The sequence below is a fragment of the Cherax quadricarinatus genome, chromosome 23, assembly GCF_038502225.1.
Source record: "Cherax quadricarinatus isolate ZL_2023a chromosome 23, ASM3850222v1, whole genome shotgun sequence".
Classification (NCBI taxonomy): domain Eukaryota; kingdom Metazoa; phylum Arthropoda; class Malacostraca; order Decapoda; family Parastacidae; genus Cherax; species Cherax quadricarinatus.
In genome coordinates, this window is record NC_091314.1 from 42,041,186 (window position 1) to 42,057,313 (window position 16,128).

The 16,128-nt window shown below is 40.6% G+C and overlaps 1 protein-coding gene across 1 annotated transcript in view; it reads right to left on the reverse strand.

Moving 5' to 3' along the window:
- The window catches only part of LOC128685668 (sodium-dependent neutral amino acid transporter B(0)AT3-like), a 44,157-nt gene extending 35,374 nt beyond the window's left edge, over nucleotides 1-8,783 (reverse strand). The window contains exons 1-2 of the mRNA XM_070088109.1: nucleotides 8,651-8,783; nucleotides 2,222-2,416 (exon numbers count right to left, since the gene is read on the reverse strand). Coding sequence (XP_069944210.1) covers nucleotides 2,222-2,416; nucleotides 8,651-8,783 — 328 coding nt within the window. The remainder of the gene's footprint in view (nucleotides 1-2,221; nucleotides 2,417-8,650) is intronic.
- Nucleotides 8,784-16,128: the final 7,345 nt, after the last annotated feature.

A 16,128-nucleotide genomic window follows, 5' to 3' on the forward strand; every position in this document is an offset into this window, starting at 1 on the left:
TGTGGGTCCGCCACTGGCGGACCCACCCCAAAAAAAAAGGATATTTGCACTGTACTTCGTAACGCTTACCTGCATGTTATCTAACTGCACATCCAGCAATTTTTGTTTGAATGTATTAAGTTCGCTTATTATAGCTAAGGTTTAAGCCAGGTCTTATGGCCTAGGCTTCCAGAGTAACAGCTTCATCCAAGCGTTTCGGCCTTACTCGTCTCTCTCTCCTTCCTTCTCTTGTTGTTGTAGCTATTGCAAATTGCTGGACCAAAATTGCAGGGAGCATTTCCGGAAGTGTGACAGGCTCAATGCAGTCAGTAGTTAATAATTAATGATCTTTCCATTCCATTGATTTTATTCCACTGATCGTCTTACGGTGCTCCACATATTATACTACTTACTATTCCACTGATCTTAATGAACAAAAATGCTTAATGCCGTAATTTGAACAATACACAAATAAACACCAGATAGGAGAGAGAAGCTTACAACAGAGTTTCGTTCCAACTTGGACCATTTACAAGGTCGCACTAAAAGAAAGGATAGAGGGAGCCAATATATATAGGCGAGGGGGATAGGGAGAAGAACGAGAGACGAAAAAGTAGTTGTGGTAGTGCTAAGGCTGGAAGTTGAAGTATTAGTAGAAGTAACAATGGTAGTAAAAGGTAGAGTAGTTGCACAGGAGAGGAAAGGGGCGTGAAGGGTGAAGGAAGGCAATAGTAATAGTAGTAGCAATAGTAGAAATGGAGTGGTAGACGTAGTAGAAATGCGGTCAGTCTAAGCACAAGAAAAATGAGCACTGAAGGAGAACAAGGGACCCACAAGGAGTTGGACCAAAAACACAAGGGGGTTAGGGACTGGAGGACAGACACACTAGACAGAAGAAAGGAAAACAAAAAAAAAAGAATAGGAAAAGAGAAATAGGGAGAGGAGAAGAAAGGATAAGTCATGAATGTTCTGAAGTTTGGAACATTTGACAATGTAATGAGAAAAGAAAGCATCTACAGAGACAAAACCAGAGCTAAGTTTCATACAAGGAAAGTTGTGTATAAGTGATGCATCAACAAGACGGCGACGGTGAAGGATAGAAGTATGGTAGACAATTTTAGCAGAGGACCAGTGAATAGGATGACTGTGATCTCTAACATGACAGAAAAGAACGTTATTGATGTCGGCAAGTCTAACATATCTTTTGTGTTCTTTAAGTTTGTCCGAAAGAGAGCGGCCAGTTTGTGCAAAGTATTAAAGAGGACAAGAGGAGCAGGAAATAAAATAGACACCGGAAGCATCAGTAGCAGAAGGAAAGGTACGAACTAGATTATTGCGAAGGGTGTTAGTTTGGCGAAAAGTAAGTTTGATCTCTAAGGAACGGAAATATAGGTAAGGCAGAGAACAAGAGATTTCACAGGAGCAGAGAATTTGGCAGAAGAAAGTCCGTCTACCATGTGAGACGGCAAAGTTTATGTAAACCGGAAAGGTAGCCAAGACAAGAGAACGAATTACTAAGAGTGGAAATTTCCGAGTCAAGGAACTGAGGGTCACAAATGTAGAGGATGCGGAAAAAAGGAGAAATACCACGCTCACTCTGTCGTGAAAAGTGTTGTTAAGAAAAGTAGTGATGTACATGTCACTGTCCAGAGGTTCGCAATAAACGGGAAAAGAAAAGACTGTAGCCGAGTAGCGGACATGTACATCAAGGAAAGGGAGGAAAGAGTTAGATTCTCATTCAGCTTTAAACTTGATGGAATTGGCAGATTATTAACGGCATCGAGTAAAGGTTGGAAGAGACTAGAGTTATGTGGCCAAAGAGCAATGATGTCATCTACATAGCGGAGCCAGAGTGACGGGAGCACATCAATAGTAGGAAGAAGAACAGTTTCAAAGTATTCCATATGAAGGTTAGCAAGAACAGGAGATAGATGAGAACCCATAGCGACACCGAAGGTTTGAGAAATTTGCCTTGAGAGGAAAACGAGATGGAGTTTACTCAAAGGTGAATAAGATCAAGAAAAACATTAGTTGGTATAGAGAGATGAAGTAAGCCATCATTGACCTTCTCTTTGAGAAAATTAAGAACAACATCAAGAGGGACATTAGTGAAGAGAGACTCAACGTCAAGACTAAAAATCTTACAGGTCGGGAGAGAGCGAACACGTCCCATGAAGTCTTGAGAGTGACGGAGGTGACCTGGAAAAAAGTACCAAAAAAAGGAGTGAGAGTTTTGGCTAACCAAGAGGTAAGAAAATAGACAGAACCTCTTCAGGAAATGATGGGACGTAAAGAGCTATGACCATAATTTTTGAAGGGGTTGATTGGTAAGCCAGCGGAAGACCTCGGTCAGATGGCCAAAAACTCCAACAGCGGGTCATCATCTGATTAACTCCCGCGTCAGGAAACACTTGTCCTGTTTCCTGACGAACCTTACCTGACCGAGATATCAGGGTTATGAGTTTTACGATAACCATAGAAATAAGAACATGAGAAAGAAGGAACACTGCAACAGGCCTACAGACCCATGTGAAGCAGGTCCATGTACCCCCCCGGATTAGCCCAATCACCCACCCAGTCTGGTCACCTCCACTCAAGGATGGAGCATGGCACCAGACCCAGCAGCACAAGCTAGTCAGGTTCAACTCACACCCACCCACACCAACTCATGTATTTATCTAACCTATTTTTAAAACTACACAACGTTTTAGCCTGAATAACTGTACTCGGGAGTTTGTTCCACTCATCCACAACTCTATTACCAAACCAGTGCTTTCCTATATCCTTCCTGAATCTGAATTTTTCCAACTTGAAACAATTGCTGCGAGTCCTGTCTTGGCTGGAAATTTTCAGCACGCTATTTACATCCCCTTTATTCCTGTTTTCCATTTATACACCTCGATCATATCCCCCCTAATTCTACGCCTTTCGAGAGAGTGCAGATTCAGGGCCTTCAGTCTATCCTCATATGGAAGATTTCTGATACATGGGATCATCTTTGTCATCCTCCTCTGTACGTTTTCCAGAGCATTTATATCCATTCTGTAATACGGTGGCCAGAACTGAGCAGCATAGTCTAAATGAGACCTAACCAAGGATATACAGAGTTGAAGAACAACCTGAGGACTTCTATTATTTACACTTCTAGATATGAAACCAAGAATTCTGTTAGCTTTATTGCAAACACTAATGCACTGTTGTCTTGGTTTTAGATTACTGCTAACCAGAACTCCTAAATCCTTTTCGCAATCAGTAGTATTAAGATTACATTATTTGGTTTATATGTGGCATGGTTATTTAACTGTCCAACATATAGAACCTTGCATTTGTAAAGTAAAAGGACACAAGTGCAACTAATGTGACATTTATTGTGGCACCGTTTCGCTCTCCAGGAGCTTTATCAAGCCATTACAAACAATACATGGACACAGAGGGTATATAAAGGCTCAGAGTGAGGTGAATACTAGTGAGGTACCATTTCGATGTTCACTAGTAGTAGTAGTAGTAGTGGTAGTGACAAAAGTAATACAATATGGTAGAGCAATTAATTCGTACATGAGTAAAAGGCTATAAAAGCTATTACTTGGGTAACATTAAAATAGGTTGGACAAATATAAACTGGAATGAGGCAGCTTGTTTCAGTGTTCACTCTCTGTGCTTTGTGTAGTATAACAAGAGAGACTATGTGATGGCAGGGTTTACTGTTTTGAGGAGTATTCTTGCTAAGACTTCAGAGATGGTGAAGCTGCCGTTGTTTTGTTTAATTGTATTCGAAACAGCGATCAGTGCTGATTCGAGGCACTTGCGTCTGCGGAAATTAGTTTCTTTGATCACTAATTGGGCGTCTCTGAATTTCATGAGATGATTGGTGGAATTTCGGTGTTGTACACAGGCGTTGTTCAGGTTATCGTTCCTACATGCGTAAATGTGTTCATTGAGGCGGGTGTCGAGGTTTCTGGCTGTTTCACCTACGTAAATCTTGTCACAGCCTCCACAGGGTATAGTGTAAACTCCTGCATTGACTGGTTCGTGGTGCTTGGATTTTGTCCTGGTTATATCCTTTATTGAAGTGCTAGAAGCGATGGCGACTCTGGTGTTAGCTTGTGAAAGTGCTTTTGAGACGTTCAGTGCAACCTGACTGTTGGGAAGAATTATAACTTTGCTGGGAGTGGTGTTGATGCGTGGAGAATTTATGATCTGAAGAGCTCTTTTCTTGCAGTCTTTGATGAAAAAAGAAGGAAAATGTAACTCTGTGAATGTTTGGTGAATGTATGTACATTCCTCGTCAAGAAACTCAGGACTACAAATTCGGTATGCTCTTAGGAAAAACCCGATGATGATGCCTCTTTTGGTCTTGGTATCTTGACTGGAATAGAAGTGTGTGAGATCATTTTTATTGGTGGGTTTCCGATAAACTTGAAATCTTAGGTTGTCTACTTTGTGAATGAGGACGTCGAGGAAAGGTAGCTTGTCATTGGACTCTTCTTCTAGTGTAAACTGGATCGCCGGTTCAACTAGAAGAAGTTTACACTAGAAGAAGAGTCCAATGACAAGCTACCTTTCCTCGACGTCCTCATTCACAAAGTAGACAACCTAAGATTTCAAGTTTATCGGAAACCCACCAATAAAAATGATCTCACACACTTCTATTCCAGTCAAGATACCAGGACCAAAAGAGGCATCATCATCGGGTTTTTCCTAAGAGCATACCGAATTTGTAGTCCTGAGTTTCTTGACGAGGAGTGTACATACATTCACCAAACATTCACAGAGTTACATTTTCCTTCTTTTTTCATCAAAGACTGCAAGAAAAGAGCTCTTCAGATCATAAATTCTCCACGCATCAACACCACTCCCAGCAAAGTTATAATTCTTCCCAACAGTCAGGTTGCACTGAACGTCTCAAAAGCACTTTCACAAGCTAACACCAGAGTCGCCATCGCTTCTAGCACTTCAATAAAGGATATAACCAGGACAAAATCCAAGCACCACGAACCAGTCAATGCAGGAAGGAGTTTACACTATACCCTGTGGAGGCTGTGACAAGATTTACGTAGGTGAAACAGCCAGAAACCTCGACACCCGCCTCAATGAACACATTTACGCATGTAGGAACGATAACCTGAACAACGCCTGTGTACAACACCGAAATTCCACCAATCATCTCATGAAATTCAGAGACGCCCAATTAGTGATCAAAGAAACTAATTTCCGCAGACGCAAGTGCCTCGAATCAGCACTGATCGCTGTTTCGAATACAATTAAACAAAACAACGGCAGCTTCACCATCTCCGAAGTCTTAGCAAGAATACTCCTCAAAACAGTAAACCCTGCCATCACATAGTCTCTCCTGTTATACTACACAAAGCACAGAGAGTGAACACTGAAACAAGCTGCCTCATTCCAGTTTATATTTGTCCAACCTATTTTTATGTTACCCAAGTAATAGCTTTTATATCCTTTTACTCATGTACGAATTAATTGCTCTACCATATTGTATTACTTTTGTCACTACCACTACTACTACTACTACTAGTGAACATCGAAATGGTACCTCACTAGTATTCACCTCACTCTGAGCCTTTATATACCCTATGTGTCCATGTATTGTTTGTAATGGCTTGATAAAGCTCCTGGAGAGCGAAACGTTGCCACAATAAATGTCACATTAGTTGCACTTGTGTCCTTTTACTTTACATATTGTCGGTAATTCTACCAACTTTATTACAACTTTGCATTTGTCTATATTAAACTGCATCTGCCACTTCTCCGACCACTGCATCAGTCTATTCAAATCTTCCTGGAGTGCTCTAGTGTCCTCATTAGAATGAATTGGATGGCCTATTTTGGTGTCAGCAAATTTGCTTAAGTTGCTATTTATTCCCTCATCTATGTCGTTTATGTAAATTGTGAACAACAACGGGCCCAGCACTGACCCCTGAGGAACACCGCTTGTGACGTGCCTCCATTCTGATTTCTCCCCATTTATGCAAACTCTCTGCTGCCTATTTGTCAGCCATGCCTCTACCCAGGAAAAAATTTCTCATCCTATTCCGTGTGCCTTAAGTTTCCTCAATAGCTTCTGATGTGGAACTCTATCGAAAGCCTTACTGAAGTCCATATACACAATATCATATTCATTACCATGATCTACCTCCTCAAGCACCTTAGTGAAAAAAAGTTAGTAAATTCGTAAGATAGGAACTCCCCTTTGTAAAACCGTGTTGAGATTCATTAATCAATCTGTGCCTATCAAGATGGCGACGAATTGCTTCGGCAATTATTGATTCCATAAATTTTCCCACTATGGAGGTAAGGCTTATTGGCCTATAGTTCTAAGCCAAGGACCTGTCACCTGCCTTGTAAATAGGTATTACATTTGCCATTTTCCACTTATCAGGCACTATGCCAGTTTGCAGTGATATGTTAAAAAGATTAGCCAAAGGTATGCTAAGTTCCTCTTTACATTCCTTTAACACCCTTGAAAACAGTTCATCAGGGCCTGGGGATTTGTTAGGTTTTAGTTTCTCTATTTGTAAGAGGACCATGTCACTAGTTACTGCAATCGTACATAGTTTATTATCCTGTTCTACATAAACTATTATTTCAGGAATATCGCTATTATTTTCCTGGGTGAAAACTGAGAGGAAGTAGGTATTGAGAATTTCACACATATCCTTATCACTGTCAGTGGTCTGACCAGAGTTACTCTTAAGGGGGCCAATCTTGTCCCTAATCTTGCTTCTGTATACCTGAAAGAACCCTTTTGGGTTAGTCTTTGAATCCCTTGCAAAACTAGCCTCATAATCCTTTTTTGCTTTTCTTATTCCTTTCTTTATTTCTCTCTTTAATTGAATATATTGATTAACTGCCCATCCCCTCTCTTTTGACCAATGAGATGTTTTAATCTATTGTTCATCCATTTGGGATCATTTTTGTTAGATCTAATTTCCCTACTCGGAACAAAAGTTGTCTGGGCAGCTAGAACTATGCTCTGAAAAACGTTATATTGGCAACAAAGATCACCTACCTGACCCATAGTCAGGACATCCCAATTTAGCCCACCCAGGTAATTTTTTAGTCCCATGAAGTCGGCCAAGCGAAAATTTGAGACAGAGATTTGATTGCATTTATCTGGGTAATTCCATGATACATTGAAACTAAGTCATTTGTGATCACTTTCCCCAAGCTCATCATTAACCTCAAGATTATTAATTAGTGAATCTTTGTTGGCAAGAACCAAGTCAAGCAGATTGTTTCCTCTAGTTGGTTCTGTCACAACCTGTTCTAAAAAGCAATCCTGAACCGTATCAAGATAGTCACTAGATTCAAGATTTCCTGTCATATTGTTCCAATCAATTTGTCTAAAGTTAAAATCTCCCATTATCACAACCTTTTCATATCTAGATACCTTATGAATTTCATCCCATAACAGCTTACTGCACTCCCTATCAAGGTTTGGGGGCCTATAAATCACACACAAAATTAATTTGTCACGTCCCTCGAGAAACTGTAGCCAAACAGATTCTGTGTTCGATGTTTCTAATCTTATATCATGTCTAAGACAACAATTTAAATTTTCTCTGACATACATTGCCACTCCACCAACCTTCCTGTTGACCCTGTCAGTGTGGAATAGTTTATAACCCTCTATGTTGCGTTCAGAAGGCATTTCTCTTTCATGTTCAACCAGGTCTCTGTTATACCAATAATATCTGTATTACCTGCACTTGCAAGTAATCTTAGCTCATCTATCTTATTTCTTAGACTCCTACTATTTGTATAGTAAACCTTAAGGGAGCTAGTCACTCGTTGCCCTCTATCTTTCTTTCTTTGTTGATCAATTGATTTGCCATTACTAGCAACTTTATTTTGAATATTGTCTTTTAAACATACCCCTGAGGTATCCCGGTAATTGCTGTTTTTAACCCTAATGCTGCAGCATACCTCTATAATCTATCAGTTTAAATTCCTAGACAAATCATCAATTACCCTCTCAATTGAATTGGCTAATGCAACCACTCCAGCCCCTGAGAGATGAACCCCATCCCTTGCATACATATCACGTTTGCCAAAGAATAGGTCCCAGTTATCAATGAGTGGGATTGCAAGTTCCTTGCAGTACCTGTCCAGCCAGCAATTTATACCAATTGCCCTAGACATCCATTCATTGCCCACTCCCTTTCTAGGCAAGATGCTACATATGGCTGGGATCCCTCCCTTAGACCTAACTACTTCTATGGCTGACCTGTACTTATCCAGCAGCTCCTCTCCTCATTGTCATTACCCCCAGCACTAAGACAGATAATGGGCTTGTTCCCATTACCTGCCATAATATTATCCAACCTGCTGACTATGTCACCAACACCAGCTCCAGGAAGACACACTCTCTGTCTGACCTTTCTGTCTCTGTTACAAAATGCACGGTCCATATATCTTACCTGAGAATCTCCTACTATTAAAATATTCTTAACTTGATTAGCAGGGGAATCAGTGGTACCTTCAACCTCACTAACCACTGAAGTACACTTGTCTTGGAGAACAGAGAATCGATTTCCTACCTTCACATCTTCTCTATTAACTCTTCTCATCTTCCTTCTTCCTGAACTGTGAACTACTTGCCACTTAAAGTGGCTGCCACTATCACTGCTGGTGACCATTTCCTCCTTACCATTTAAATCTTTCTCACACTCCCTCCCAAACTCATCTATGCGAAGCTTCAGCTTCCTATTTTCCTCCTGAAGAAGTAGAATCTCCTTCTTCAACACTTGAACCTGAGATTCTAAAACACTACAACAAGCCATGGTGCTTGGTAACAGCCCACGCTAACTGCCAAGAACTTAGGCAGGTATGACCGCAGGTGACCACTGACCTCAGTTTACAGAGACAGAGAGGGACAAATACCACGGAAACGTTGAACAAGGTTATTGTCGGGATGACAGAGATAGGAGAGATCACAGTCATCCTACTGACTGGTCCTTTGCTAAAACTGTCTATTCTACTTCTTACCTTCACCGTCGCCGTCATGGAGAAGACCCTGACCAGGACCCGTCCTGGCTAACCTACATCAACATCTCTTTTGTGTTAGTGTGACTTTGTCAATGGTTCAAGTCGGACTGTAACGTTGTCATAAGCTTTTCTCTCCTATATGCGGGTTATTTGTGTATTATTCCACTGGTCCTATTTTACTGTCCTTATTAATCTTTTGATTATATTTCACTGTTCTTATTATTGTGCTGTCCTTATTGTGCTGCTCTTATTACCTTGATCTTATTTCACTAGTCTTAATATTCCAGTGATATTACTCCACTGATCTCTTTATTTAATTTTAGTTGTTCTACATCTCTACATGTTCTACATGTCTTCCTAATTCCATTCTCTTAGTACTCCACTTTTCTTATAATTCCATTTCTGTTATTATTCCACTTTTATTCATGTATTTATATTTTTCAAACGTCTATATATAATTATACAATCATCGTCATTATTTATATCATTATATTTAGTAAAGTAGTAAGTGACAGGAAGATGAGAAGGAATGAAGAAAAGTTAACAGTTCTTAAATTATTGTGGCACAGACCTTAGATGCTCAAGTTGTGAGTTGTGGAAGTGAGAGAGAGACAGAGACAGAGAGAGATAAACAGATAATCGGGGCATTTTAGAGAATGTAGCTTGCATATTGATGGGATAATTTACATGTTAATGTGGTGCGGCGCCTCGAGAGAATTTGGGTTATCTGCTGACTCAGAGCATCCTTGTGCAATATTGTGAGGTAATTACTAGTGCAATATTGTGGCAGTAAAAGACCGCAGCTATGTTAGCCTACATGATTACTGACAGTTTGAACTTCTATGTTATGAGTGTTCACCTTATTGTTATCGAAGGGGTCGTGCTGCAGCTCCTGGGCTCCAGTTTATAAACATTGGTGTGTACTGGTGTGACGTATCACTAACTTCAAGGTTTGTGTTGTATTTACATCACACTTAATGTATAGGGCCTTTAGTAACTCCTTAAGTCGACATCCTGCTTCAATTTCCTTCAGAATTTGTCTGAGTATTTCGTATGGCATATCCATGTCTCCTGTCTCTTATTTTTCCCAGTGCTACGATCCATCTATAAGTTTGACTTGAAAGGTGAGTGACTTGCCTTTTAATGTCTTTTTTTAAGGTGTGGGTTGCAAGCATGTGTTGCATACTTTCAAACACTTTCCTGTGTAGGTGAGGGTTTATTTATATTTAGTTAAATTCAACTCGTCTACCATATATTGGTCAATTTCTATAGTGTGTGAAGCTTAGCTTTGTCTTTCTAATTTATTGCAGTCTACTTTCGTTTTTCACTCGTCTCATTATATTCGAGTTATCTACAAACATCAACCAGTACAAAATGACCTTTAGGTAGGTCGTTACCACACGTACAGGGAACAGTCTGGGTCGCAGAACAGATCTGTAGGACACTACAATCCAGGTCAGTGTCACTTCTATGGCTATGACTCCTCCTTGTGTTGCCAGGTACTCCTTCACACATTAGAGGAGTACCAGACACAGTACTCCTTCACACAGTGGAGGCTTGTTTGCAATGGTTTGTTTGCAATCGTGTCATTACGATTTCTTGAGTCAAGTCGAGGCTATCTTTATCATCATCATCATCAGGGAAGCGCTGAACGTGTATAGGTGATAAATCGCAAGGTAATGGGGCGGCAATCATGTTCAATAAAAGGAGCGGGAGGATATGGCCACTTCTATGAATCAAGTAACCTCCCTCACCGGCATCAAGGCATCTTTCTTGAGAGAATTCAAGTCTATAGACGAAACGTAATAAACGTATCAGAGAGCAGATTAATAAGAGGCAAGAAGGAACGAACCTGATTATATCAGGGATACTATCACACGAGACATGAAACTCGCCATTCTAAATGTTGATTCGTTATTCACCAGCGTCCCAATAAACCAGGATATCGCCATCCTCCTTGGTAAGGTCTCAGACCACAGGAAAGCGCCTGTGTCCCACAAGAACTTCGTCAATCTCATCGATGTTTGAGCGAACTACAACTGTTTTTTCTTCAGTAACTAACTTCACAAGTATCAGACAGGTATAGCTACGGTGTCGCGCTCAGTGCAATCCTTGCGTATCTTTACAGGAGTTCCTGAAGGCCAACAGACTCCGTGACATCATCTCTACTGGAGGTTTCTGGACGGGGTATGTTGATGACATCCTCAGTATTGCTCTCTTCCTGCTTAGCCTTCCTGTTTAGCCTTCCATTCAGTACACCTTAGAAGAGGAAAACAACAGCAAAGTTTCCTCGACCTGCTGATACATAAAAGCACTGTTAGTGACTCCCTTCAATACAGTGTGTACTGTGAACTCACCAATCAGCATGATGTCAATCAGTTGTGGTCTCACCACGCCACGAGAATCAAGAAAGGTATTTCGTTTGGGTTACATTTAAGGAAACGCAGTATCTGCAGGGCATGAGGATATGCGCCAGAAAGATTCCGAGGCTGTCGGAAGAGAGCAGAGTCAGATAGCACCTCAAACTTACTGAGATCTTCCGCGGTTTATATTTCCCTGTTACCTTCATACGGAATTGTCAACGGAGAACACAAAAAAATGCTTAACATTCTGAGAGTCGATGCTACTAGTATCCTCATTGTCTTTTATACTTTAATGGTTCCTAAGAGCGCTTCCAGGTTACTTAAAGTTAGTTAGGTCACCTGGGAGTGATAATGTCAGAGGATCTCGCCTTCAAAGACCACAACAATGTATCTACTTCATCCGCTAGGAAAATGATAGGACGGATGATGAGAACCTTCAAAACTAGGGACGCCAAGCCGATGATGATTCTCTTCAAATAGCTTGTGCTCTCTAGGCTGGAATCCTGCTGTACACTAACGGCTCCCTTCAAGGCTGGCGACACTGCACACCTGGAGAGTGTACAAAGAACTTTCACGGCACACATAAGTACAATAAGGCACCTAAACTACTGGGAACGGTTGAAGGTTCTTGATCTGTATTCCCTCTAACGTAGGAGAGAGAGATACATGATAATATACACTTGGAAGGTCCTGGAGGGATTGGTACCAAACTTGCACACGAAAATCACTCCCTGTGAAAGCAAAAGACTCGGCAGGAGATGCAACATTCCCCCAATGACAAGCAGGGGTGCCACGAGTACACTGAGAGACAACACAATAAGTGTCAGTGGCCCAAGACTGTTCAGTTGCCTCCCAGCATACATAAGGGGGATTATCAATATACCCCTGGCTGTCTTTAAGAAGGCACTGGACAGGCACCTAAAGTCAGTACCTGACCAACCGGGCTGTGGCTCATACGTCACCTTGCGTGCGGCCAGCACGCAAGGTGATTAGACCCTGATCCACCGTGAGGCCTGGTCTCAGACCAGGCCGCAGGGGCGTTGACCCCCGAAACCCTCTCCAGGTAAACTCCAGGTAAACCGTCACGTCACCATCACCACTAATGCCAACAACCAAGAAACTACGGACATCTACCACATCCTGTGGAAGAGATATGATAAAATATACGTGAGTGAGACGGCTAAAGATTTGTCCAAGTGAGTATACTAACACATTCTTGCCTCGTCAACAACATCCACAACACCTGTGTTTTACATGATAACACCACGTTAGTTGACTCAGGGCGAGAATAGTTATCCAAGAAAAAGACACGAACAGAAGAAAATGCCTTGAATCTGCTATCATTCATACCACGAACACGATAACTCAGAACCAGCAACTGTTCTTAATAGCCTAAATGTATCAGACTTTTGTATGAGACTAAACATAAATATGAACAAATTATTAAGGGATTGCAGGTAAGCCTTTGTGAATTTTCTCTCACATAGGCCTACGGGAGTATGACAAAGTTGATGAATTACATAAACAAGCATTAAAGAAAGAAAATGTTTAGTATAATTTTCTTTTTTTCAAACAGAAATTTACGAAATATTTTCAGAACGTAACTAGCAAACGAGCTAGAAAAATAGAACAATAACAATAGGAACTGAAGGATCTATTATCCATCATAATGAAATGTGTCAGGTGAAACATATCTATGGAGAAAGTAACAAAGTCAGTAGATTGCAAGATGTTACTCCTAGGCTAAGTTTAGGCTATAAGTATTTCTGGCAGTACGGTTTTTATGGAGTTCTCAGTGATATAAACTTCAAGGTGTGTGACAGAAACAGTGTCATACACTGAAACATTATATCTTAGAGTGTACAAACATCCAACCTTCACAGACACCTCCATACAAATCTTAAAGGATATGGTAAAATACCTGATTCTTAATGATAAGATATCTGAAATCAATAGGTTGTATCCACATTTTGCATCGATTAGTTGAATGAACTGTTTTTATTGAGATTGCTACTCAGTTATTACCAGTGATTTTTTGTGGAACTAATATCTCAGTTTTTTGTTGATATTCTTTTTCACAAAGTATTGTGTACATCAGTTATATAAAGTAATTGTAAAATATGAAATGACTGGTATTTCTTCCTAGTGATGTAATAATGTTCAATGATGTCTGACTAAGAAGCATTGTGACCTCTGTACCCCAGGATGTACCCTGGGATGTACCCTGGGATGTACCCCAGGCACACCGGCTCCTCAGCACACTCTTCTGACCTGACATGATCAAGGTCACACCTTACGACTCCTTGTCACCTGCTCTCCTAACTACATGTATCTTGATTATGTGCGTTTTTTAACGCAACGGCCGTCTCTCACTTGTTTTTTATACTTCTTTGGCCACCGAAGAGGGAACAAATTCATTCCTCAGCAACGAAATAAGATTTGAATCTGTCAGCTCTCCTACACCTGACATCACGGTTCCAACACCTGCCGATACATCTGGCAGCAGTGCTCCATCTGTCGATACCGAGTCAGGTTTTTCTCTGCCAGAGATTTGTGTTGCTAATAATCACTTGACCGACACTACACGTGAACAAGTGCTGCGCGAAAGCACAAACAGCATGGACATCTGGTAGAGCTGAAGGAAGACGTGGAAAAGAGAGAGGTAGCAACCCACAGCCGTCTCACCTTACATCACAGTTCCAGAAAAACACCCACCAGGTACATAATCATCAGGCTCTCCAGGAGCAGAACATACAGAGAAATTAGCTGCTGAATTAGCAGCGAAACAAAATGAAGTGCTGGAAATAGGAGACTACCCTCCCAGGTACTTAGGCTGTGCTCCTGCTATCACCGGAGGGGACACACCATGAGATACCAAGTGTAATTACTGTTACAAGAGGGGACATCATGAAAACCAGTGTCGTAACAAAATGGATCTCGACAGACAGGATCATCAGTTCTTTAGAGAGTTACTCTTGGAACATCCCAGCTACTCATATCTCGGCTCAGCAGGTGATTTTGTGACTTATACAAGACCACAGAGCTACGTCCCAGTGGCTGCCATTCATCAACACAAGCTGAACACAGTCACGAGAAACCAACTTCTCAGCATCCTCTCGGCCAACATTAGAATTCATTATTAATATTGGTGAGTTCACGCACAGTTTCGTGAACATTCAACATCCCGACATGATCGTAATTGCTGACATTTTTGGACGACAGGACTCCAGAAAATTTTGCTAGAATTGCTGGCTACACTTCATGGATGAGAAGAGACAGGCAAGGACTGGGAGGAGGCGCTGCCGTATATATATTTTTTTTTAAAGTGAATATGCCCAGCTCATTGATGTTGCCATCCCCAATAACCGGAAATGTTCCTCCTCAGGCTATGCATAAACCCTAGTACATCTGTACTAGCGTGCGCACTGTACAGACCTCAATGGCAGCAAGCAGATCCCATCAACTACTTAATGAAAAATGTGGACTACCTTCCATTTCAATCTAAATGTCAACGTTTTATAATTGTTGGTGACCTCAACCAACTTCTTTTACAGAGGGATTTTGATGACATTCTTGTAGTGTCTGACATGAGAAACTGTTGATTTTCCTACTCACATCTCTGGGTCCTCCTTTGACCCAATAGTGAATGATCTATTTGATGGTATAGTCTCATGCCAACCACTTGGCTATTTTGGATCATCTGAACGAGGTAAGAATATACACGCACAACCTGGCTTTGGCAAAGAAGAAACTGACTCGCCTTTGCTCGGAGCTTGATGCCTCTGATTGGAATGATCTTCTGCAAGGTCATGTTGATAACCTAAGGGTAGAATCTGGGCAATTTTCCGCGCGCTCAACCAAAAATCGAAAAATTATGGAAATTGAGTTATATATACCGAAAAATAGCTTAACTCTTTGGCAACACAATGGTACAAGAATCAATGTTCTAAGACGTTTCTACAAGAAATTATAGTCATTTATATCAGGTATGGTAACGACGATGTAGGTAGCGCGTCTGTTCTCAACCCATGTATTTTTTGGAATTTTTTCCTTGTTTTTTATTGCTTTTTCTTTGCATTATTCTTTCTAATATAATAATTGATTATTTGGCATCATATAAGAGTAAGTGGAGCTTATCAATAGATGTCTAGCCTATCAGGAAGCACCTGAGTATACTCGGCAATGCTCCCCCTCCAGATGGTGCCAGGTGAAATCACTTCATTATTACGTTTATATCAGCTTACATATCAACTATACGGCTTAATTATCTATCAGAATTGATCTAATATGATATAATAAACACTATAAATAACAAACAAACATGTTATATACTCTAGACTGAATAAAATAGGCCATAATATAGCGAGAGTCCACCAGCAATATTTCGATATAAATGTGTTACTCCTCGTCTCCTAGTTGTATTGTTTGGTATGTGAGTGATAGAAAACGGTGTTTTGAAGAGGATAACTGCACTAGAACATCAGTTTACTAAGAAATACACCGAAAAAAAACGCGATTTCCGCGCAAAACAAATTTTTTTTGAGACGGTAGGCCTGCCGACGTTTTCTAGGCCTATATCTCGGAAGTAACTTTTTCACATATTTCGCTAAAGTACACCATTATTAATGATTGTATTGAAATGATTTTCACTGACAATATAAAACAAAGTGTGTTTGAAAATGTGATGATTCTTTTTTTGGAATATATCAAATATTTTGATTTTGTGGGAGGTAAAAGGCAGATATTTTGGTGAATGCAAAAAAAGTCTATCAAATGT